This window comes from Lithobates pipiens, unplaced genomic scaffold, assembly GCF_037356315.1.
Source record: "Lithobates pipiens isolate NorthernLeopardFrog02 unplaced genomic scaffold, aLitPip1_a1.2 Scaffold_8, whole genome shotgun sequence".
Classification (NCBI taxonomy): domain Eukaryota; kingdom Metazoa; phylum Chordata; class Amphibia; order Anura; family Ranidae; genus Lithobates; species Lithobates pipiens.
This window is the reverse complement of record NW_027507903.1, coordinates 14866699-14890325: the sequence shown is the minus strand read 5'-3', so window position 1 is coordinate 14890325 and position 23627 is coordinate 14866699. Positions and strand designations below refer to the sequence as shown.

The 23627-nt window shown below is 46.4% G+C and overlaps 1 protein-coding gene across 1 annotated transcript in view; it reads right to left on the bottom strand.

The window, feature by feature from the left end:
- LOC143963449 (selenoprotein S-like) overlaps positions 1 to 22265 on the bottom strand; it is a 30555-nt gene extending 8290 nt beyond the window's left edge. Inside the window, exons 1-3 of the mRNA XM_077473081.1 lie at positions 22084 to 22265; positions 13175 to 13300; positions 8531 to 8637 (exon numbers count right to left, since the gene is read on the bottom strand). Coding sequence (XP_077329207.1) covers positions 8531 to 8637; positions 13175 to 13300; positions 22084 to 22162 — 312 coding nt within the window. The 5' untranslated portion in view covers positions 22163 to 22265. The remainder of the gene's footprint in view (positions 1 to 8530; positions 8638 to 13174; positions 13301 to 22083) is intronic.
- Positions 22266 to 23627: the final 1362 nt, after the last annotated feature.

Below are 23627 nucleotides of genomic sequence, written 5' to 3'. Positions count from 1 at the left end.
GGCGTGTCGGAATTGCATACACACGATCGGAAATACCGATAGAGAGTTTTTCCTATCAGGAAAATTGAGAACATGCTATCAATTTTTGGCTGGCAGGAATTCGGACAGCTAAATTTCAATGGAGCGTACACACGGTCGCATTTTCCGATGGAAATCTCACATCGGTCTTTTTCTGGCCGGAATTCCGATCGTGTGTACACAGCATCACAGTATGTGTTAAAAACAGGGGTTTAATCCGCACGTATTTGCAAAGGCATGCGTGAGCCACAGAGCCACGTCACGGGTATTTGTGGTCCTAACACTAAAATATGAGTGTCCCCACAGTGGAGGCACATGCATTCTGATGGATAGGTGAGGACAGGTGGACTGAAGGGGAGCCACCCCTTCTTAAAAAGGTACAGGAGCACACCAAACACTCAGCAAAGTTTTTTGTTATCACATTGGTGTTTGTATTGGTCCAGCAGCGCACCAACACCTTTGCAGCCATTGTGCTAATTGCTGGGTGTTTGCTGTGCTGCTGTACCTTTAAGAAGGGGTGGCTCCCCTTCAGTCCACCTTCCCTCATTTAGCCATCAGAATGCATATTTCTCCCCTGTGATGTTAGTGTTAGGACCACAGACACCAGGGTGCATGACGAGGCTCTGTGGTTCATGCATGCGTTTGCAAGTGTGTGCAGACTAAACCCCCGTTTTTAACCACTTAAGCCCCGCACCATTTTCCAGCTAAAAGGACCAAGCCCCTTTTTGCGATTCGGCACTGCGTCGTTTTAACTGACAATTGCGCGGTCGTGCGACGTGGCTCCCAAACAAAATTGACGTCCTTTTTTTTCCCACAAATAGAGCTTTCTTTTGGTGGTATTTGATCACCTCTGCGGTTTTTATTTTTTGCACTACAAACAAAAAAAAAAAAATGAAGGAGCGACAATTTTGAAAAAACGCATTATTTTTTTACATTTTGCTACAATAAATATCCCCAAAAAATATATTAAAAAAAACATTATTTTTCCTCAGTTTAGGCCGATATGTATTTTTGGTAAAAAAATCAATAAAAAACGCAATAAGCGTATATCGATTGGTTTTGCGCAAAAGTTATAGCGTCTTCAAAATAGGGGATAGTTATGGAATTTTTATTAATAATTGTTTTTTTTACTAGTAATGTCGGCGCTCAGCGTTTTTTATTTTTTTATTGTGACTGCGACATTATGGCGGACACGTCAGACAATTTTGACACATTTTTGGGACCATTGGCATTAATGCAGCAATCAGTGCAATTAAAAATGCACTGATTACTGTAAAAAATGTCACTGGCAGTGAAGGGGTTAACCACTAGGGGGCAGTGTAGGGGTTAAGTGTGTGTGTGGTTTTTTTAACTGTAGGGGGGCGTGGCTTGGCGTGTGAGGTCACTGATAGTCTTTCCCTATAACAGGGAACAGATGATCGGTGATAGCCACAGTAGGAAGCACGGGGAGAGGTTTGTTTACACAGACCTCTCCTCGTTCTTCAGCTCTGTGACCCGATCACGGAACACCGGCGGCGATCGGGTCCGCAGGTCCCGCGGCCACGGTCATGGAGCTCGGGACCCACGGATGGGCACTTAAAAGGGCAACGTACCTGTACATGCTTGTGCCCAGCTGTGCCATTCTGCCGACGTACATTGGCGCGAGGCGGTCCTTAAGCGGTTAACGCATACTGTTAGACAGGTTTAGGGCTGCAACTAATGATTATTTTCATAAATTGATTAGTTGGCCGATTATTGTTTCGATTAATCGGTTAATAACCTTAAAAAAAAAAAAAAAAAAAAAAAAAAGTGGGTCAAATTGACGTTCATTTTCAACCACAGTGACGGGAAAATTTGGAAATAGAAAACTTCTTGGTGAAAGGAATTTTCAGACAGTGTATGTGGTTTTCATTCAGAAATTATTCATTTTAAAAACAGAATGTTAAAAACAAATGAAAATTTCAAACAAAATTCTTTCATTCAGCGAATGTACAAAGATTTTTCGTCTGAATATTCTCACCTGAAAACCGATCGGTGCGGCCAGCATAAGGCTCAGTACACACCTATGCAGTTTGCTTTTGATCTGCAGTGCGTTTTGCTGTGCGGTTTGATTTTTGCGCACATAATTTTACTGCAATTTACATTTTTGCATTTCTTTTTTGGGCAGATTAAAAAAAACACACAAATTGCTGCAAAAACGCATTACACGCTTTTCTGCAGCTTCTCCATTGAAGTATATTGAACCAATAAAGCACCATTTTGCGTTAAAAGTCCCTGACCCTTTCAGATGTGAACGTGTCCCATAGGAAACCATGTAAATGAACTGTAGTGCATTTCTGCAAAAAGCACCAATAAACATATAGATGTGAACCAAGTCTAAGACGTTTAGTAACATAATGGGGTAAAAAAATAAAAATGAGCCCTTAAGGCCGGGTTCACACTATAGCGATGCGGGAACGCCGTGAATCCGCGGCGTTTACCCGCATCGCACACCTCCCGCCGGCAGTTCACACTGCCCTATGCGGACGGCTGGGAGTGTCAATGTTATGTTAATGACACCCCCAGATCAGTCGGCATATCGCAGTGCGATCTGCCGACTCGCACAGCAATCGGATCGCATGGTGTGAACTGTTCTGTTGCGGACCCAAAAAAGGGTCCCGTGCGAGTTTGCTGCGGGAGCGCTGCGAATTCAGCCATACTATCTGTATGGCTGAACTCGCATCGCTACGGAGATCGGATGTGATTTGCTGTGCGAATCACATCCGGATCTCCCCCCGCAGCGGTGTGAACCGGGCCTTATAGTACAAAAAAAAAAAAAAAAAAAAAACATAATCACTACTGTAAGGATTTTTACTGTAGAACAGTGAAAGTAATATTTACAGTAGCGATTATTTGCTCTTTTTGTACTTTAAATGGCTCATTTTAATTTATTTTTAACCACATTATGTTACTGGCCGATTAATCAATTATGAAAATAGTAATCGATTCATTTCATAAATCGATTAGTTGTTTCAGCCCTAGACAGGCTTATTCGGCTGTCTGCTAGCTCGTGGTAAGTAGGCTTTGTTTTTTTTCCCCCAGGCTTTTGTCGTTACATGTTTTAGCCCTCCAATTCCGCTTACTGCGACAGCCAGCTATAGATGAGGGTGGTGGCAAGTTTTTTTGTTATCACCTCAAAGAATTTTAGGCATGGTATATTGTTACATGGGGGGGGGGGGCTAGTGGCACGTAATCAGTAGTCCTGCCGAAGAGCTACCCTGTTTCCCCCAAAATAAGACCTAGCGTGATTGTCGGTGATGGCTGCAATATAACCCAGACCCCCCCCAAATAAGCCCTGTCCTGTTTCCCTTGAAAAGAAGCCCTGCCCTGAAAAATAAGACCTACAAGGACTTTAACTAGGGCTTATATTGCAGCCATCACCGACAATCGCGCTAGGTCTTATTTTCTGGGAACCAGGGTAGTAGGCCCCTTGATGACGTCAGGCAGAATGGTGGCACGGGACCAAGCAGTAGCAGGGCATGAGAGGATCTGAACTGGACAATGCAGGATCTGCTGGATGGGCGATTATATGAAATGTACATCACCAACCTCCGTGCTCTGGAGATTGCACCAAATCCATTAAAGTAGAGTCAATGTGCAGGCCAGCTTTAGTGCAAACCGTACAAAAGGTTAAACGTACTGCTATCAGCTCCTGCAGATTCCTTACAGACTGCTAATAAAAAATGGCCTTTCTTTGTTGGTAGTGGGGTGGGGGGGCGTTTGTTTGGTTTCCGACTACAAAGCTAGACGCCCGGCAGGGTTCTATTGAGAGTCGGATGCGGCTGATAAAAGAACAATAGCAGCATGGTATGTACAGCTGTGAGGGTGCCGACATCTCAACTAATGCGAAATGTGTGGAGCGTCTCCGCGCTGATCCCAGAGCACAATACAATTACCAGACTCACCTATTCATACTGTCAGAATAAATTAGCATAATTACATCGCAGCAACATCAGCTCTGCCAAATTAGCTTTTACTAAAAGAAACATTTGATTAAACATTTGCTGGTTTATGGAAATCATTTACAGACAAGAAAAGGTGTTTAGACGTTAATCCAGACAGTGTGCAGAATTGATCATGTCACACTGAGGCGGTGGGTGCGTCAGCAGTAAAGCACCTCTATGTTTAGCGGCACTTTACCGTCAATTTTCGGCCACTAGTGGGAAGCTTATACCCCCCCCCCCCCCCGATAGTGGCAGAGAAAGGGTTAAAACCACTGCAAAGCGCTGCTGCACTGCTGCAATGGGGCAGCTGCGCTGTCGCATTGATTTCAATGGACAGGAGCGGTTTCGAAACAGTATACACACCGCTCCAAAGATGCTGCTAGCAGGACTTTTTTTTTAGCGTCCTGCCAGCGCACCGCTCCAGTGTGAAAGCCCTGGGGGGGGGGGGGGGGGGGGGCAGCTGCTGACTTAATAAAAATCGGTCACTTACCTGTCACAGGTTCCAGCGATGCAGCCCCCCGCTCATCTCCCACTCCTCTCTGCGACCCGGGCACCCACTGTGAATGCGTGAGCTGCACAGCGACTGGCTGAGCAATCATCTGGGACCGGTGACGTGTCTGAGGATGAGCCGAACACCCCCGGTTCAGTTCGCACCAGAACCTGCGAACAGACCTAAACTTTGTGTGAACTTTAAGGGACTCGAACATTCAAACTAAAAAGTGCTAATTTTAAAGGCTAATATGCAAGTTATTGTCCTAAAAAGTGTTTGGGAAAAGTCCTTTATTAAAAATAAAAAAAGATTCCAATGGTGTGTGTGTGTGTCTTTTAACAATTTTTTACACTTTATTTGTGAAATGGTAGGGGTACTTTTGTACCCCCTTACCATTTCAAAAGGGGGGGGGCAGGATCTGTGGGTCCCCTTGTTAAAGGGGGCTTCCAGATTCTGATAAGCCCCCTGCCCACAGACCCCCACAACCACCGGCCAGGGTTGTGGGGATGAGGCCCTTGCCCCCATCAACATGTGGACATGGTGCTTTGAGGGGGTCAGACCCCCAAAGCATCCTCCCAATGTTGGAGACCATTGACATCTCTACTTCCCTGACAGAACGGGGATCGGTCTGTTTACATTGAGTTCTGGCTCTCTGTGGAACGATCGCGGGTGGCGCCCCTTATTGCTCTTATAATCGACTGACGTACACCTATGGCGATTTGCGCAGCTATGACAACCTGCTGCAGTATGACGGCGGCTGGTCAGCAAGCGATTAGGATACATTAATAATGAAATTTATTCAGAATGAAATGGAGCTTAGTTATGTAGCATGGGGCTGTATATTCTGCAATATTTACATTTTTGGTAAACTCATTCAATGAATCCAAGCCCTGCAAGCTCAAATAACATGCACTGCATTGATGCATTCACACAATTTCACAGTAATCATGAGATAAAACAAAGTTCAGGAATATTCCTTTATCCCATTGTTTTGCAAATCTATGTACACTACAAACTGGATGATTGAATCAGTTCTGATATCGCCGTTTTACTAACCTGACATCTTATTCTAAATAGGAAACCTTTATTTTGTTTGCAAATATTAAAGATTCTGACTGCCAGCAAGAACAAGCCCTTACATTTAAAGAGCCCCTGTCATTTCAGATCCATCATGGCAGCGCCTGTTAGCTACTATCCACTCACCTGCTGCCGTCACGTCCCTCGCCTTGTTGTGTCCCTGCCACATCACCAGCCGTCCCATTAAAGTGAACGGGACTGTCGGTGAGTCACCAGCGGGTCAGAGGAGGAACCGCTGAGGGACAGAGATGACAGTTGCTCTTTTAAAAATGATGATTTCAAATCAAGTTGATTTAAATCAAATCCAATCCGCCATGAACCAGTCCGGGGCTCCTTGCTAGGATGACGCAGTGATCAGATGTATTGTCTCCGGCACACGGAGCTCCATTGTTCTCATTCCCACAGTCCCAGCTGCTTGGAGGAAGCGGGACGGCGGCCAGTATTTACTTTGGGATGAAGACAGATTTTCTCACTGCCAACCTGATTATTGCGATTCTTTCTGAGCAGCCCTGGCAGGAGATCCCATTCATCTGTGTGCAGATACTTAAGAGAATTACGGTATGAGGAAAGGCTTCCCAGAGAGGAAACTAGTACAGTAAAGGGAAAGCAAAATGTTGGACGGAACTGACTTAGCGGTTATTAAACAAAAGCAAACATGAGATGTTCTAATACGCACGTTGTTCGTGTTCATCATCTGACTCTATGGCAGGGTTGCCAACTCTGATGTTTTGTCAAAAAAAAAAAAAAAAAAAAGTGTTTTTTTTCTCCTGTTGATCCCAGGGCCCTGTTCACATTTGGAGATTTGGAATCTCTGCAATCCCGCCCACGATTCCAAATCGCTGGAAAAACGTGCAAACGTGTCTTTGGGGTCGCACGATTCTTAAATGGCACCCCAAAACGTGGTACGATTCTGCTGCGACTGTCAAGTGACAGAATCACGCGACATAACATACATTTAAAAATGGCGCCAAGTCTGTCGTCCCAAAAAAAGGAGCAGGAGCGTTTTTTGGGCAACAAACGCGCATAGGGTAACCCATTCACCTCAATGCACGACACAGGGAAGCAAGTGTAAATCGCGCTTTGAAAATTGCAAGCGGAAACGCTGGTTTCCACAACGCAATGTGTGAATGGGGTATAAATTGTCCATGGACAGGAACACCACCAGCGCAAAAAAAAAAAAAAAAAGGTGCGTCATCTCCATCTCTGAAGATGCATGTGGCTGAACTCAGGAGTAGTGCAACTCCCTCCCTCCCCCCCAACCCCTTTTCCACCTCTCCTCCTCCCTCTTCCCCTCCCTTTCCTCCTGCCGCCCCCCCTTTTACCATCTCCTCCTCCCTTCCCCCTCCTCTTCATGGAGAGATTTGGGGTCAAAAAGACCCCAAATCTCTTCTTTACTTTTAAAAGCAATAAAAATTAAAACAAAAAACAAAAATGTATTTACTTCCAGACTGAACTGGTCCTCCAAGGCCATAGAGTCGATGAAAAAGTATTAACTCTTTGATTGCCTATGGGTGCAGCCCTCTGATCATTTTCTTGGGTGAACCAGCAAGCCCTATAAACACCAGCGAGCGGTATGGTGGTGGTGGTGGACACATCCCCTTCTGCTGCTTCCAAAACCGTTCCAGAGGCTTCATGAAGAACCCGGACGCAAAAAAAATAATTATGGCACAGGGTTGTGACTGATATCTTCAGCCTGGTAAACTGCAACATATGTAATATATATAATTTATATTATATATATATACACGTGCAAGGGGTTAAATATCAATCCTCAGAATAGAAAAACGCATTTCTGAGAGTCTAAAGGGCTGCAAATCCCAAATAATTGGGGAGAAGGAGGAAGGAGAAGAAGGGAGGAGAAAGGAGAAGAAGGGAGGAGAAAGGAGAAGAAGGGAGGAGAAAGGAGAAGAAGGGAGGAGAAAGGAGAAGAAGGGAGGAGAAAGGAGAAGAAGGGAGGAGAAAGGAGAAGAAGGGAGGAGAAAGGAGAAGAAGGGAGGAGAAAGGAGAAGAAGGGAGGAGAAAGGAGAAGAAGGGAGGAGAAAGGAGAAGAAGGGAGGAGGAAGGAAGGAAGGAAGGAAGGAAGGAAGGAAGGAAGGAAGGAAGGAAGGAAGGAAGGAAGGAAGGAAGGAAGGAAGGAAGGAAGGAAGGAAGGAAGGAAAAGACCCAGGCCTCATCTTGAGGAGGTGGGAAGAGCGTGTGGAGATTTTTGGACCACTGTGATCTTTTTAAACAATTTATGGCTATAGGGTAGAATGCCATTTCCTGAACGGTAACCATCAATTTACTAAAATATATCACATAGAATATGAGGTATTAAACATATGGATGTTTTGATATATCCTTTTAGAGACCAAAAAATAAAAATAAAACACAACCCCTGAAGAAGACTGACTGAATAAGTTGAAATGCGTTGGAGTGTTTGTGTGGATATTATTTTTACAATGTACTGTGTAATAATTGACAGCTGTACTAGAACATGAATGTACACACCTGTAGCCAGAATTCCCATTTAAAATCCTATTTCCATTCTTGTACTAATTTTGTCCAATAAAGATTTTACAATATTATAAACTATATAAACTCTCTTGATTAGAATACATAGCTGCTAAAAAAAAAATCCTTGGGGGAATCCTTCCGTTTTTTTTTTTCAAATATCAATCCTCTTACTTTCTAAAAGGAGTTTGTATGATTGCAGGTTATCAGTAATCTGCCAGTAAATTTTCAATATTTTATTAGTAGAAAGAAAAATGTATTATTAATAACAACAACAACAACATGGGGGGGGGGGGGTACTGCTGTAGTGTTTACACTGGAAAAAAAAAACACCCAAATCCTGCACAGAATGTAAACGTTCAGAAATGTTGCTCCATCATTTTAATAGGGGCCCCTGAGAGGAGGATTACGTTTTCCTAGTTCTGCGCCTTAACAAGACAGATCTACATATACAAAGCAAACCGTCCACATTTCTGCTTCCGTCACTCACCTGTCTCTGCTTCTCTTTATATCTTTCCGCCTGAGCATCCAACTCCTGCTGCATCTTCAGCCTGGCTGCCGCCACGGCTTCCTGTCTTCTGACCACTTCATCTGGGTCTAGGGAAAGATTCGACACAAAGTCATAAAAGCGGTATAAAAGTAGTAAAAGTAGTAGTAGTAGTAAACCCTCAGAGTTTTTTTTTTTTTTTTCAAAAATCATACTTACTAGGTGGATGCAGGCTCGATGCTACGTCTGTACCCCGCCGCCTCCAACACTGAGAACCGAGCGATCGAACGCCGGTGATCAGTCGGTTCTCAGAGCTTCATGAGCAGAGAGCCAGTCACTAGGCAGGTGCACAGCCCCTGAACGCACGCTGGGGTCGATTTACTAAAACTGGAGCACACAGAATCTGGTACAGCTCTGCATAGAAACCAATCAGCTTCCAGGTTAAAGCCCCCCGTTCACATCGGCACGATTTGACAGGTCAAAACTGCATGTCAAAATCGAAACCCAGTGTCGGCAATTGGAGCGTCCCAATTGGACTTTGCAGCACCGCACCGATTTCCAAAATGAGTTTCTGAACTACTTTTGGTAACTTCGGAGGTGATTTTAATAGACATCTGTGCATCAAGTCACACCTCGAGGTCAGACTTAAAGTGGGGTGCCCCCTAAAAAAATAAATTTAAAAAAGTCAGCAGCTACAAATACTGCAGCTGCTGACTTTTAATAATCGGACACTTACCCTGTCCCAGGGTCCAGCAATGCGGGGGAACGAAGCCCCTCCCCTCGTTCCCCACTCCACTCGCGGCGCCAGCACTCTTACTGTGGGCATCCGACTGTGGCTTCACAGCCGGGCACCCACTGCGCATGCGCGAGTGGCGCCGCACAGTCAGCTGGGACATGTGAAGGTCCCAGATGACTGTGTGGTGCCGAGGGGAAGTGATGTCACCAGCCTGGGCAATGAAGGAGGCAGACTACGAGCGACCCCTTAGCAACAGGCATTCGGAGGGGAGTAAAAAAAAATAAAAACAATTTTCCAAATTATTATTTTTTTTACATTTTATTATGAATTTTAAGCAATTTTTTATTTTATTTTTTGGTGGCAACACCACTTTAAATGCGGATTTGAAATCGTGTGGGTTCAGATGAACTCGCACAAATTTCAAAGCTAAGTTCAGTGTGAATGAGGGCTTATTGTCAAAGTTTTATTGAACAAGATGAAGTTAGAAGCCGATTGGCTACCATGCACAGCTTCACCATATTTTGCTCTCTCTAGAGTTTCAGTAAACCAACCCCAGAAAAGGGAGAACAGGGTGAGAAGGGCGAGAGGCTTGACAACAGCCAGGAATGTCTGGGGAGCGGGACATCACCCATAGGCTCCGATGGCCAATCTATTGTCACCACTCCCTCCTCTCCCCTGCAGCCACTGCTGGCTGACACAGGGGAGGCGGATCATGTGACTGGACCGGACCAGACTGAAAATAGGCAAGTACAGTGAGGGAAAAAAGTATTTGATCCTCTGCTGATTTTGTACATTTGCTCACCGACAAAGAAATGATCAGATTTATCTTAAAGGGGTTGTAAAGGTTTGTGTTTTTTCACCTTAATGCATCCTATGCATTAAGGTGAAAAAACACCTGTCAGTGACCAGCCCCCAGCCTCCCCGTTTTACTTACCTGAACCCCCAAACTTGTCTAACGGGGATGCGCCCGTGTCTCTGCTAGGGGGTTCTCAGCTCTTGATTGGATAGATTGATAGCAGCGCAGCCATTGGCTCCCGCTGCTGCCAATCATATCCAATGACACGGCTGCCGAAGGGTTGGGTGGGGCCGAGTCCGGCATTCGGCGTCTATGGACACAAATGCTGGACTTGAGAGTGTGCCAGCAAGGTAACCCCCTGGGATAGCGCTTCTCCTAGGGGGTTATCTGATGTGGGGTGGAGCCACAAGAGCTGCTGAGGGACCCCAGAAGAGGAGGAGCGGGGCCACTCTGTGCAAAAAACTAGCTGCACAGTGGAGGAAAGTATGATATGCTTGTTATTTAAAAAAATAAAAAAAAATAAAAATATTATGAAAAAAAGTAAGCTTTATGCCATGTACACAGACTTTCCGACGGAAAATGTGCGGAGCTTGTTATCAGAAATTTCAACCGTGTGTAAGCTCCATCGGACAGTATCCATCGAATTTCCGTCGCCCAAAATTTGAGATCTGGGTCTCAAATTTTCCGACAACAAACCCTTTCGCGCAAATTCCGTTCGTGCGTACACAATTCCGACGCACAAAGTGCCACGCATGCTCGGAATCAAGCAGAACTTCATTTTTCTCGGCTCGTCATACGTGTTGTATGTCACCGCGTTCTTGACATTCAGAAATTCTGACAACTTTGTGTGACCGTGTGTATGCATGACAAGTTTGAGCCAACATCTGTCTGGAAAAAAATCCCATGGATTTTGTTGTGGGAATGTTCAATCGTGTGTACGAGGCATAAGTGTCACTTTAACAGTGAGACAGAATAACAACAAAAATATCCAGAAAAAGAAATTTCAAAAAAGTTATACATTGCATTTTAATGAGTGAAATAAGTATTTGATCCCCTATAATCAGCAGAGTTCTGGCTCCCAGTTGTCTTCTATACAGGTAACGAGCTGAGCTTAGGAGCACTCTTAAAGGGGATGCTCCTAATCTCAGCTTGTTACCTGTATAAAAAAAAATAATAATTAAAAAAAAGGCACCTGTCCTTGGAAGCAATCAGATCTCAATCTCTCCACCATGGCCAAGACCAAAGAGCTGTCCAAGGATGTCGGGGACAAGACCATTGCCAAGCAGCTTGCTGAGAGGGTGACAACAGTTGGGGCGATTCGATGGAAGAAACACAAAATAATTGTCAATCTCCCTCGGTCTGGGGCTCCATGCGAGATCTCACCTTGTGGAGTTTCAATGATCATGAGAATGGTGAAGAATCAGCCCAGAACTACACAGGAGAATCTTGTCAATGATCTCAAGGCAGCTGGGACCATAGTCACCAAGATATCAATTGGTAACACACGACGCTGTGAAGGACTGAAATCCTGCAGCACCCGCAAGGTCCCCCTGCTCAAGAAATCACATGTACAGGCACGTCTGAAGTCTGCTAATGAATATCTGAATGATTTAGAGGAGAACTGGGTGAAAGTGTTGTGATGAGATGAGACCAAAATCCAGCTCTTTTGCATCAAATCAACTCGCCGTCTTTGGAGGAGGAGGAGAAATGCTGCCTATGACTCCAAGAACACCATCCCCACTCTCCACTGTCATACATAGGAGGTGGAAACGTTATGCTTTGGGGGTGTTTTTCTGCTAAGAGGACAGGACAAATTCACTGCATCAAAAGGGATGATGGACGGGGCCATGTACCATCAAATCTTAGGTGAAACCCTACTTCCCTCAGCCAGGGCATTGAAAATGGGTCATAGATGGGTATTGCAGCATGACAATGACCCAAAACACACGGCCAAGGCAACAAAGGAGTGGCTCAAGAAGAAGCACATTAAGGTCCTGGAGTGGCCTAGCCAGTCTCCAGACCTTAATCCCATAGAAAATATGTGGAGGGAGCTGAAGGTTCCAGTTACCAAACGTCAGCCTGGAAACCTTAATGACTTGGAGAGGATCTGCAAAGAGGAGTGGGAGAAAACCCCTCCTGAGATGTGTGCAAATCTGGAGGCCAACTACAAGAAACGTCTGACCTGATTGCCAACAAGGGTTTTGCCACCAAGTACCAAGTCATGTTTTGGGAAGGGGTCAAATACTTATTTCACTCATTAAAATGCAAATCAATTTATAACTTTTTTTAAATGCGTTTTTCTGGATATTTTTGTTGTTGTTCTGTCTCTCACTGTTAAAATAAACCGACCATTCAAATTACAGACTGATCATTTCTTTGTCAGTGGGGCAAACATACAACATCAGCAGGGGATAAAATACTTTTCCCCCCTCACTGTATATACATCTTTCTTACACAGGATCGTTAGCATAGGGGTTGCTAATCTGACTCTTTTTAATCCTATTTTTAGCATTAGTAAAAAGAGATAACTAGAATATACCTTCCAGTTTTAAACTTTTTTTTTTATATTTCTTCAGTTACTTCCTGGTTTCTGGCCTGGACCAAAATGATGTCATATATCCCAGGAGGCTTTAGGAGGGGAGGAGAGGTCTTCTTAGCCAAGCACACCCTCCTGTCACCATGCCTGAGCTAAGAGCAGATGAATTCCAGGAAGTAAATTATATAGGAATTTTTTCCCTTGCTCAAGATGGCTGCAGATAGAAATGCTAGGGGGGTCGTTTTTCAAAGAGATTTCTCAACAAAATAAAAGCATGGAGAGATGGGTGGATGGGGGAAGTTTGCTTGGAATATAAAAAGTGAATTAAATATAAATTTTTGGTTTGTGATGCTCATTAATGAGCCAAGTGCCAAATTATCAAACAGTAAACTGTAAGACTAGTTTGTGCAAAAAAAAAAAAAAAGTTCAGGGCAATCCGCCAGTTTATGCATCGCTCTCTACTGAATAGACCCGTAAAAGGGCCAAAGGCCAGACCTATGAGAGACATGAACATAGATTTCCTTGAAATGTTTATTAGAAACATAAAGACCGGTAAAAGGTAAGTATTCCATACTATACCTGCTGGTGCCGTCTGTGCGGTGGGGAAGAGAGAGCTAATGTTGAATGAAAATTTCTGCTTCAAAACATACAAAAGGATGCAGCCGAATAGGATGAACCATCCGTAGCTGGAGAGAGCCGAACCCACTGCAAGGAGACACAGAAACAAGAGACCAGCAGCCGTTATCAATACCTGGAATACAAAATGTTACACTGACAGTTACATAGTTAGTCAGGTTGAAAAAAGACTTAAGTCCATCCAGTTCAACCAAAAAAATTTTATATATATATATATATATATATATATATATATATATATATATATAAATAAATAATAATAATAATATACCAGCCCATATACCCAATTCTATACCCACAGTTGATCCAGAGGAAGGCAAAAAACCCCAGCAGAGCATGATCCAATTTGCTAAAGCAGGGGAAAAATTTCCTTCCTGATCCCCCGAGAGGCAATCAGATTTTCCCCGGATCAACTTTACTTATAAATGTCAGTACCCAGTTATATTATGTACACTTAGGAAATAATCCAGGCCTTTCTTAAAGCAATCCACTGAGCCGGCCAGAACCACCTCTGCAGGGATTCTATTCCACATTTTCACAGCTCTTACTGTGAAGAAACCTTTCCGTATTTGGAGATGAAATCTCTTCTCCTCTAGACGTAAAGAGTGCCCCCTTGTCCTCTTTGTTGACTTTAAAGTGAATAACTAGACACCAAGTTCCCTATATGGACCCCTTATATATTTGTACATGGTGATCATATCCCCCCTTAATATCCTCTTCTCAAGAGAGAATAAATTCAGTTCCTCTAATCTTTCCTCATAGCTGAGCTCCTCCATGCCTCTTATCAGTTTGGTTGCCCTTCTCTGCACTTTCTCCAGTTCCCCGATATCCTTTTTGAGAACTGGTGCCCAACAGTGGTGTGGATAATGTGGTGGGGTGGCTGCCGACCCCCCCCCCCCCCGACAGCAACGTGGTGGGGTGGCTGCCGACCCCCCCCCCGACAGCAACGTGGTGGGGTGGCTGCCGACCACCCCCCCCCCCCCGACAGCAATGTGGTGGGGTGGCTGCTGACCACCCCCCCCCCCCCGACAGCAATGTGGTGGGGTGGCTGCCGAGCACACACCCCACCCCCCCCCCCCCGACAGCAATGTGGTGGGGTTGTTACAGACCCCCCCCAACAGCAATGTGGTGGATGCATTAAGGTGAAAAAATGCAAAGGTTTAAAACCCCTTTAACTACTACTAGCTTGTAAGGCCTTAAGCAATCGCTCAACCTTTTTATCCCAGAGAAACATTCAAATCATTTTCGGGTCTCAGGGAAACATCCTGTGGCCATCCAATAGATGTAGAGTGTACAGTACTTTTTTTTTGCTTTACCAAATAAAATAAAACATTTTTTGTGATGAACATTACTATAATCTTTAAATATCACAAGCCTGGGCCAGAATGACTTGTTCTCTGGCTACCAGGTGCATTCTGGGTGCTTCCCATCATTAGAGATGGCAGAAAATCCTCTTTATTTCTAGTGAGACGGATTTTATTAAAAGTTATTCCAACTTGGTTTTCTGCTGATCCTCCTATGTAAAAAGCAAACATAATCGCTCCTATGTAAATATATAAAATTATCAACAATACATAAGACAAGATGATCTAACGATTCTAACCCATCAGAACACACTAATAACTAAGTAGATCTACATGGAGCTGGTCTAACACTATAAACTGGACTTGGAGCGCCCTCTAGTGGAAGATCAAGTTAACAGCATAGCTGGAAATGTACAGAACCTCAGATTAATACGCCTCTTTATACTGGCAAAGGGTTTTGTTATAAAAATAATCTGGTGAAAGCGAAATATTTTTCAATGTAAAATGAATTATTTTCTCCTCTGCCCAACATACGCAAACAGAGACAACTCATTTCCCACTCGTGAATGAATAGCCTCTCCACCCTCATGGTGTCTATATGAGACCACCGTGAAAGTGGCCATAGAGACCATTACCGGTGCTGTGTAAAGCCAGGACTGGACAAAATAGGAGCATGTACTAACATCAATGGGATTAAATACTTTCAATTTTGCATTAGAAGAATTAGGAATTCATTTATTTGGCAGACTGACTGCTACATGGAATTACCCCATCCTGGGTAGGAGGGCAAACAAGGCGACTACACATCTCAGAGAATGTTAAATCTAACTAGTCATTTACAAAGTTAGGTCTGTGACCACAATATGACCAGGACTAAATACGCTTACTCAACTGAACGATCTGACCATGGAAGAATGCACTTACCCAACCATGGCCAAACACCCCTCCCCCGCCTCAACTACGCAGCCGTGGCCCACCGCCCACCTCAACTACGCAGCTGTGGCCAACCTCAACTACGCAGCCGTGGCCCACCGCCCGCCTCAACTACGCAGCCGTGGCCCACCGCCCGCCTCAACTACGCAGCCGTGGCCCACCGCCCGCCTCAACTACGCAGCCGTGGCCCACCGCCCGCCTCAACTACGAAGCCGTGGCCAACCGTCCTCAGCCGCTTCAACTACGCAACCGTAGCCGACCGCCCTCACCCGCCTCAACTACGCAACCGTGGCCGACCGCCCTGAACTACGCAACCGTGGCCGACCGCCCTCACCCACGCCAACTACGCAACCGTGGCCGACCGCCCTCACCTGCCTCAACTACGCAACCGTGACCGACCACCCTCCCCCACGTCAACTACGCAACTGTGACCGACCGCCCTCCCCCGCCACAACTAAGCAACCATGGACAACCACCCTCACCCACCTCAACTACGCAACCGTGGCTGAAAGCACTTACCCAACTAAAACTACACGACCGTGGCCAATGGGTCAGGTGGTGCACATCTTCACTGGTCTCACGATTTGATTCGATAAGCTGGTCAACGATTCCATTCCATGATGCATCACGATAACCAACGAGCTCCCACTTCCGCTTGGGCCGCCTCGGCGGCCCTTCCTCCCTGCAATTTTTCTAGGACGCATCACAGGTCCCAGAAGATTGCCCAGCTATGCAGGACAGCGCAGTGAAACATGAGCACCCGGCTGTGAAGCTGCAAGCTTCCACAGCCGGATGCCCACAGTAGTATTGCCAGTGGCACAGACAGGCCGGCGGAAAGAAGGGAGGGTTTGGGTGGCCACGTCGCTGGATTGTGGGACAGGTGAGTGTGTTTATTAAAAATCAGAAGACAATTTTTTAATTTTTTTTTGTAGCTGCTGACTTTTGTTTTGAAGTTGTCATTTAAAAAAATTAATAAATAAATAAAATGCTCCTTTGAGAGGAAGATGGCTCCCATAGCTCTTACTCGTCTCCATGTCAGCCCAGGGGACAGACACGATCGCCTCCGCCGCTGCCGACGGCTACAGTAAGTGGCGGAGGGCACCGGATCGCAGCAGGAGGCCCTCTCTCGCCATTAGGGGTCAACCTGTTCGGATCAGCACGCCACACGATCTGCAGAGTGATCCGCTGCCTTTTATACAAACCGGCGTCATGTCACCGGTTCCCCTCTCCCCTCTGTGTAATGATCTGTACAGTGGAGGGGAGAGATCGGATGGCAGCAGCGCTGTGGGCTGGATCTGTAGTGCCCACAGCGCTGCTCTGCGACAATTGCAGTCACATCCATCCATCCATGCTCAGCCATCCCTCCATACTCTGCAATAATCGGCAATACCCTGCCAATACCCAGCCGTACTAAGCCAATATTACATTGGGGAGATGATGTGGATATTACAGTGGGGACTATAAGGTGGTGGAATTTTCACAGGTTCTTGCAAATTCAATTATTATTTGCCGATCCGAGGAACGATCCGATCCGTGAGTTTTTTTGATCCATTGCACTCCTACTCGCCATAGATAAAAGTGATATTGCGGTGAATTCGACGCAGAGACCACTTTTATCTTGTACCGGACCGCCGGCCGAACAAGGGGATACCGGGGTTATGGTAGCTAGCTGCTACCATAACGATATCCGTCCCCAAAGTAGGGGCGTACATCGGCGTGCGGCGGTCCGGAAGTGGTTAAAGTCTGCATAACGAGACACAAATGTTTGCATTATCAGTTCACAGGAAGGCAACAGGTTTGCTGACAGCAAATGTCCTAAAAAAAAAAAAAAAAAAAAAAAAAAAAAAAAAAGAAGTATCTACCTTCCATGTGCTCCATTTGCACACCATTCAGAACGCCAAGAATAACCCGATCCTTCCTGGTATGGGGAAGCACATGGCGCTCTCACTCCACTTCCAACAAAGCAGCGCGCGTGAGCGCCCGACACTCCTCTCTGCATGCAGCGGGGGACAGGTCTGCATAGCAATGGACAGCTTCATAGATCTTCACTGTCAGAGCCAAAGCCAGCAAATGCCAGCAGAGTCTTCCAAAGATTCTGAACGGGCAGATGGTGCTTCTATCCTACGGAGCTCTCTTTTCCCAAACTCATTTCTTTGTTTCTACTGTTGTGCAGATTAGGATATAAAAGGTGTGGAATTTGGCACATCTTAAAAGCGGTTGTATAATATGCCGCTTTGTTATTTTTACCTACAGGTAACCAACCCTATGATGAAGCTTATCTGTAGGTAAAATGAATATCTCCTAAACGTGCACCATTTAGGAGATTATTCACCATGCATGCAGCCGGCGCATGCACGCTGATGGTCTGGATTACCGTGCCATGCCAGACCTTCCTGCCGGAAACGAGGGCTTATGTGTGCGAGTGATGTCATAGCGGCTCCAGCCACTCACAGTGTAGAGCCTGCGATCCCGGAAGAAAGGACGGGAGAAGATGTCAGCCCTCTCAGCGGTGACCGGGCGCCGCTGACAGGGCTTTGTTCTAAGGTGAGTATTTCATAATGTGCTAGTATGCGATGCATACTAGCACATTAAAGAGGAAGTAAACCCTGATGAGTTTACTTCCTCTTTTTTTCCCTGCAAAGGTAAAGCATAATGGACTACTATGCATCGCATAGTAGCCCATTATGTGTCACTTACCTGACACAGGAGCCAGCGAAGTCGCCGCTGTCCCCTGTAGTCCGCCGCATCCATCTTGCTGGTGGCGTCTCGCAGCTCCGCCGCTGTCATTCGGCGAAGCCGCGATGACGTCACTCCCGCACATGCACACGGGAGTCGACAAATGCGGCAGCTCCATTCTTGGAACTGCCGCGCTCAGTGCGCCTGCGCGCCGCTGTCTACGGCGCATGCGCCGTAGACAGCGGAGCCCGTTTTCGGGCAAATATCTCCTAAACCATATAGGTTTAGGAGATATTGCTTGGACCTACAGGTAAGCCTTAATCTAGGCTTACCTGTAGGTCAAAGTGGTTTGTAAGGGTTTACAATCACTTTAACCAATTGTGTTGCAGGTTTTTTTTTTCTCTCCAGCGCTTTAAAAAGGCATTCTACACCTCCAGTACCCCTCCCCCTTGTGTTTTTCACCTGCATAAGATGTGCATTGATCATGCAATTTCATGGTGTCATTAGATGCCCTGTACACACATCCTGTAGTAGAGAAATTCTTCACAATCCAGCGGCAGCAATTTCTGTTTGTGTTCAAAACTGAGGCATTGCACTGCACAGGTTAATGCATGACCTTTTCTCTATTTAGTGTGAGAACCGACACTTCCTGTGAAAAAACTATATATCCCACAATAATCAGTTTGCTCAGCCTCGTGCTCTGCAGGTGAGAGCTACACAGTAATTAGAGCGGACACAGACACGAACAGGCAGATCGATTATCAGAGAGATCGTCATGCAGTCTTTGATCACATTATTACTTCTACATGTGTATCGCAACACAGAGAAAATGATGAGGCATGGATTGGACACTGTGTGACCCCGAACAAGTAATTGCCCGTCTCATTAGCAGGGACAAGCTTGACAAATACATGGACTTAGGGGGGGGGGGGGGGGGGAATCGATCAGCCATGACACTACAATCTGCAGCCACAACATGTGAGCCAATCATTACAAGGCAAGACAAACACAGGGAATAGAACTCCATTATACCGAGTTATAGCAAAGGAAATGTGTGAAAGTGTACAATGCCTTTAAATGACAGGATTATGCCCCAAATCCCCCCTCCACCCCCACCCCCATCGGCACTTACACACAGTATAAAAGGTAAGCGGCAATAGGTTGCGGTAGGAAGTAAACCATCTACTCTCCCCGTACACTCTATAATAAAATCACTATGCGGTGTATGAATCCGCATACCTGGTGACCAGTACTCTACCAGGTATGCGGATTCGTACCCCGCAAACTCTTCCATCCCAGATCTGAAAAGGAAGCGGGTACTTGTCAAATCCAGGTACCCGCACCTCCCTCCCCCCCAAGACAAGTGCTAAATGTGGCTGTGGATGGGTGGGGGGTGCAAACAAGAGCTTCCCCTTTTGGATGGGGGCTCCACTTTAAGTTCACTGAACGCCGCCACACATCAGAGCCCACCTGTAGGCGGGCCTCCCAATGCCATCTCTGTGTCGCCAATCACAGTGCCGTATGATTGTGAGCCCCTCCTACCAGCTGTGGGCACCAGAGCTCATTGATAGGAGGGATTCCTAATGAGGTCATCACTGCACAGCCAATCCCAGCGCTGCATGATGAGAGGACCCACCTACTGACCCATTCGTAGGAAGGGCTCCCGATGATGGCATCTCTGTGCAGCCAATCACAATGCCGCATGATCAGGGGCCCCTCTACAGGCCTTGGGTATCAAAACGCAGTGGTAGAATGGGCCCCCAATAAGGTCATCACCCTTTGGCCAATCACAGTGCTGCATGATTGAGAGCCTTAGGCATCACAACTCACCAGTAGGAGGGGCTGCCGACGAGGTCATCATTGTATAGCCAATAACAGTGCCACATGATCTGGAGCACCTCCTACCAGCATTGGTTATCATAGCCCACTAGTAGGGCTCCCAATGATGTCATCAAGGTACATCCAATCACAGTGTTGCATGGCTTGGAGCCCGGCTTACAGGCCTTGAGTATAATGCCCCATTCGTAGGAGGGCTGCTGATGATGTCATCACTGTACAGCCAATAACAGTGCCACATAAGGAGCCCTGACTGACAGCCTTGGTTATCGCAGCCCATCGGTAAGGGGAGCTCCTAATCGTGTCATTGCTGTTTAGCCAATCACAGTACTACATGACAGAACCTCAGGTATCTCAGCCCACCAGTAGGGGGGACTTCCAATGATGTCATCACTGAAGGGCCAATAATATTGCACCATGATCAGAAACTCCACCTAGCAGCCTTGGTTATCACAGCCCCCTGGTAGGAAGGGCTACCAATGACGTCATCACGGTGCAGCCAATCACAGCACTGCATGATCAGAAGCCCCTCCTATTGGCCTTCAGCATCAATGCCCTCCAGGAGGAAAAACTCTTGAAGATGTAATCACTGTGCAGCCAATCACAATGCCATGTGGGTGACAGCCCCTCTTACTGGCCTTTGGCATCACGGGCCACTGGTAGGAGAGGCTCCTGATGTCATCACTGTGCAGCCAATAAGAGTGCTGCACCTATCTCGACCCATAGGAGAGGCCCCTGATGATGTCACTGCTGTGTAGCCAAGAATAGTGTCACATGATCTGAAGCCCCTCCTACAAGCCTTGCTTATCACAGTCCACTGGTAGGAGGAGGAGCTCCATATGATGTCACTGAACAGCCAATCACTGTATCACATTATTAGAAGCCCCTCCAAAAGACCTTGATTATCACAGAACACTGGTAGGAAGGGCTCCCGATGATGTCACTGTATAGCCAATCACAGTTCCACATGATCAGAAGCCCCTCCTACCAGTCTTGGTTATCACAGTCAACAGGTAGGCAGGACGCCTGATGATGTCACTGTATAGCCAATCACTGTGCCACATGATCAAAAGCCCCTCCTACAAGCCTTGGTTATCAGTCAACTGGTAGGCATGACACCTGATGATGTCACTGTATAGCCAATCACTGAGCCACATGATCAGAAGCCCCTCCTATACGCCTTGATTCTCACAGTCCACTGGTAGGAGGCAATCCAGATGATGTCATCAGTGCACAGCCAATCACTGTGCCACATGATCGGAAAAGCCCCTCCTACAAGCCTTGGGCATCACGGGCCACTGGTAGGAGAGGCTCCTGATGTCATCACTGTGTGGCCAATAAGAGTGCTGCACCTATCTCGACCCATAGGAGAGGCCCCTGATGATGTCACTGCTGTGTAGCCAAGAATAGTGCCACATGATCAGAAGCCCCTCCTACCAGCCTTGGTTATCACAGCCCACTGGTAGGAGGGGCTCCATATGATGCCACTGCACAGCCAATCACTGTATCACATTATTAGAAGCCCCTCCAATAGGCCTTGATTATCACAGTCCACTGGTAGGAAGGGCACCTGATGTCACTGTATAGCCAATCACAGTTTCACATGATCAGAAGCCCCTCCTACCAGTCTTGGTTATCACAGTCAACTGGTAGGCAGGAGGCCTGATGATGTCACTGTATAGCCAATCACTGCTCCACATGATCAGAAACCCCTCCTACCAGTCTTGGTTATCACAGTTAACTGGTAGGCAGGCCACCTGATGATGTCACTGTACAGCCAATCAGTTCCACATGATCAGAAGCCCATCCTACAAGCCTTGGGTCTCACAGTCCACTGGTAGGAGGCAATCCAGATGATGTCATCAGTGCACAGCCAATCACTGTGCCACATGATCAGAAGCCCCTCCTACAAGCCTTGGGCATCGTGGTCAACTGGAAGGGGCTCTAGATGATGTCATCAATGCACAGTCAATCACAAAGCCACATTACCTTAAGCCCCTAACACCAGACCACTTAAAGGGCCAGCTGTCACATAGGACAGGTCAGATGGACCCCCCTCCTCCCCCCCAACACATACAGACACTGGGGGGGGGGGGGCGTCACCTGTATTCTGCAGGAAGCTGATGAAGTCCAGTTGCAGTTCTTGCTGGGCGGGCGGCACGTCCTGATCGCCCATCTCCATGCTGACACAGCCGCTTCCTCCTCACACCAGATCCGGTGTTCCAGATGTTTACTGCGCTCCAGCCAATAGCAGCGCGCAGATGACGTGTCCCTGGTGGGGTCACGTGGGGACGCACGGGACGTCTACCGATCAGAAGCCGGAAGTACGATGCGTTCCAAAACTCTCTCTGCAGGACAGCGACACTTGTGATTGGCTGATAGTGGGTAGGAGGGCGGCGCTGAGCCTGGACGATGATTAAGCTACTATAGAAGGAGGCAGCTGGGAGGGAGGCTGGGCTGCATGGGGCTCAATCTAGGAGACTGCACACAAGGATGGATATATTTATTTATATATAAAAATATATACATATTTATATTATTATCTCCCCCCCCAGCTATGTGACTGCAATGTAGACGTTTGCGAATTGAAATGCGGACAATTTTTTTTCGTTATTTGGATGCATACAAATCTCTGAATTACAACCGAATTTAAACAAATCCGAAATAAATGATTGAATTTGAATTGTTTTAAAATCAAATTTCCAAAGAGAATTTAATAGAATAGAAAATAAAGGAAAAGAATAGACTAGAAAATGAAAGAATAGAATATAATAGAGCAAAACAGAGCAGACTACAAAATAAAAGAATAAAGTAAAACAAGAAACTAGAATAGAAACAAAACAAAAAAAAAAACAAGTGGTTAAAGCCGAACTAAACCCTCCTATACTTTTCAGCCTAGGAAGCCGCCATCACAGCTTCTCTTTGACCTGCAACTGGCATGGTGCTGCCCGTGTGATCAGTTATAATAACGCCAGCTATTTGGTGCTTTGACAGTTTAGTTGAGAGCACAAGCAAATGTGACAGTTACATTCCCAGCATGTTGGGAATTTAAAGTGGTGTGCCGCTTAAAAATATAAATAAAAGTCAGCAGCTACAAATACTGCAGCTGCTGACTTTTAATAATCGGACACTTACCTGTCCCAGCGATGCGGGGGATCGAAGCCCCGCTCGTCTCCCCCTCCGCTTGGCGGCGCCGACATTGTAACTCTGGGCGCCTGGCTGTGGCTTCACAGACAGGCACCCACTGCATGAGCGGCGCCACGGTTGGCCACGTAATTATCTGGGACCTCAGACGCAGGGGCGTAACTATAGGGGGTGCAGCAGTTGCGACCGCAACTGGGCCCTGTGCTGCAGGGGGCCCATGCAGCCCCCTCTACATATGGACGGCAGCAGCATATGCAGCTAAGGGTACAAGTGCACCATGCACATGGGTGACTAGCAGAGCTCCATGCTCGACTATCACACTGGCTGCTCTTTAGTTGTGCATTCCCCACATGACCTGTGTCATCGGCCGGCTCCTCAGAGTACCCCTCTCCTGCTCCATGCATTGCCGCTCAGTCCGATGTCTGTTCTCCCCAGCCAGAGACAGTCCCCCAATGGGGCACCTAAATATAAAAAAAAAACTATAATAAAAAAAAAAAAAATAC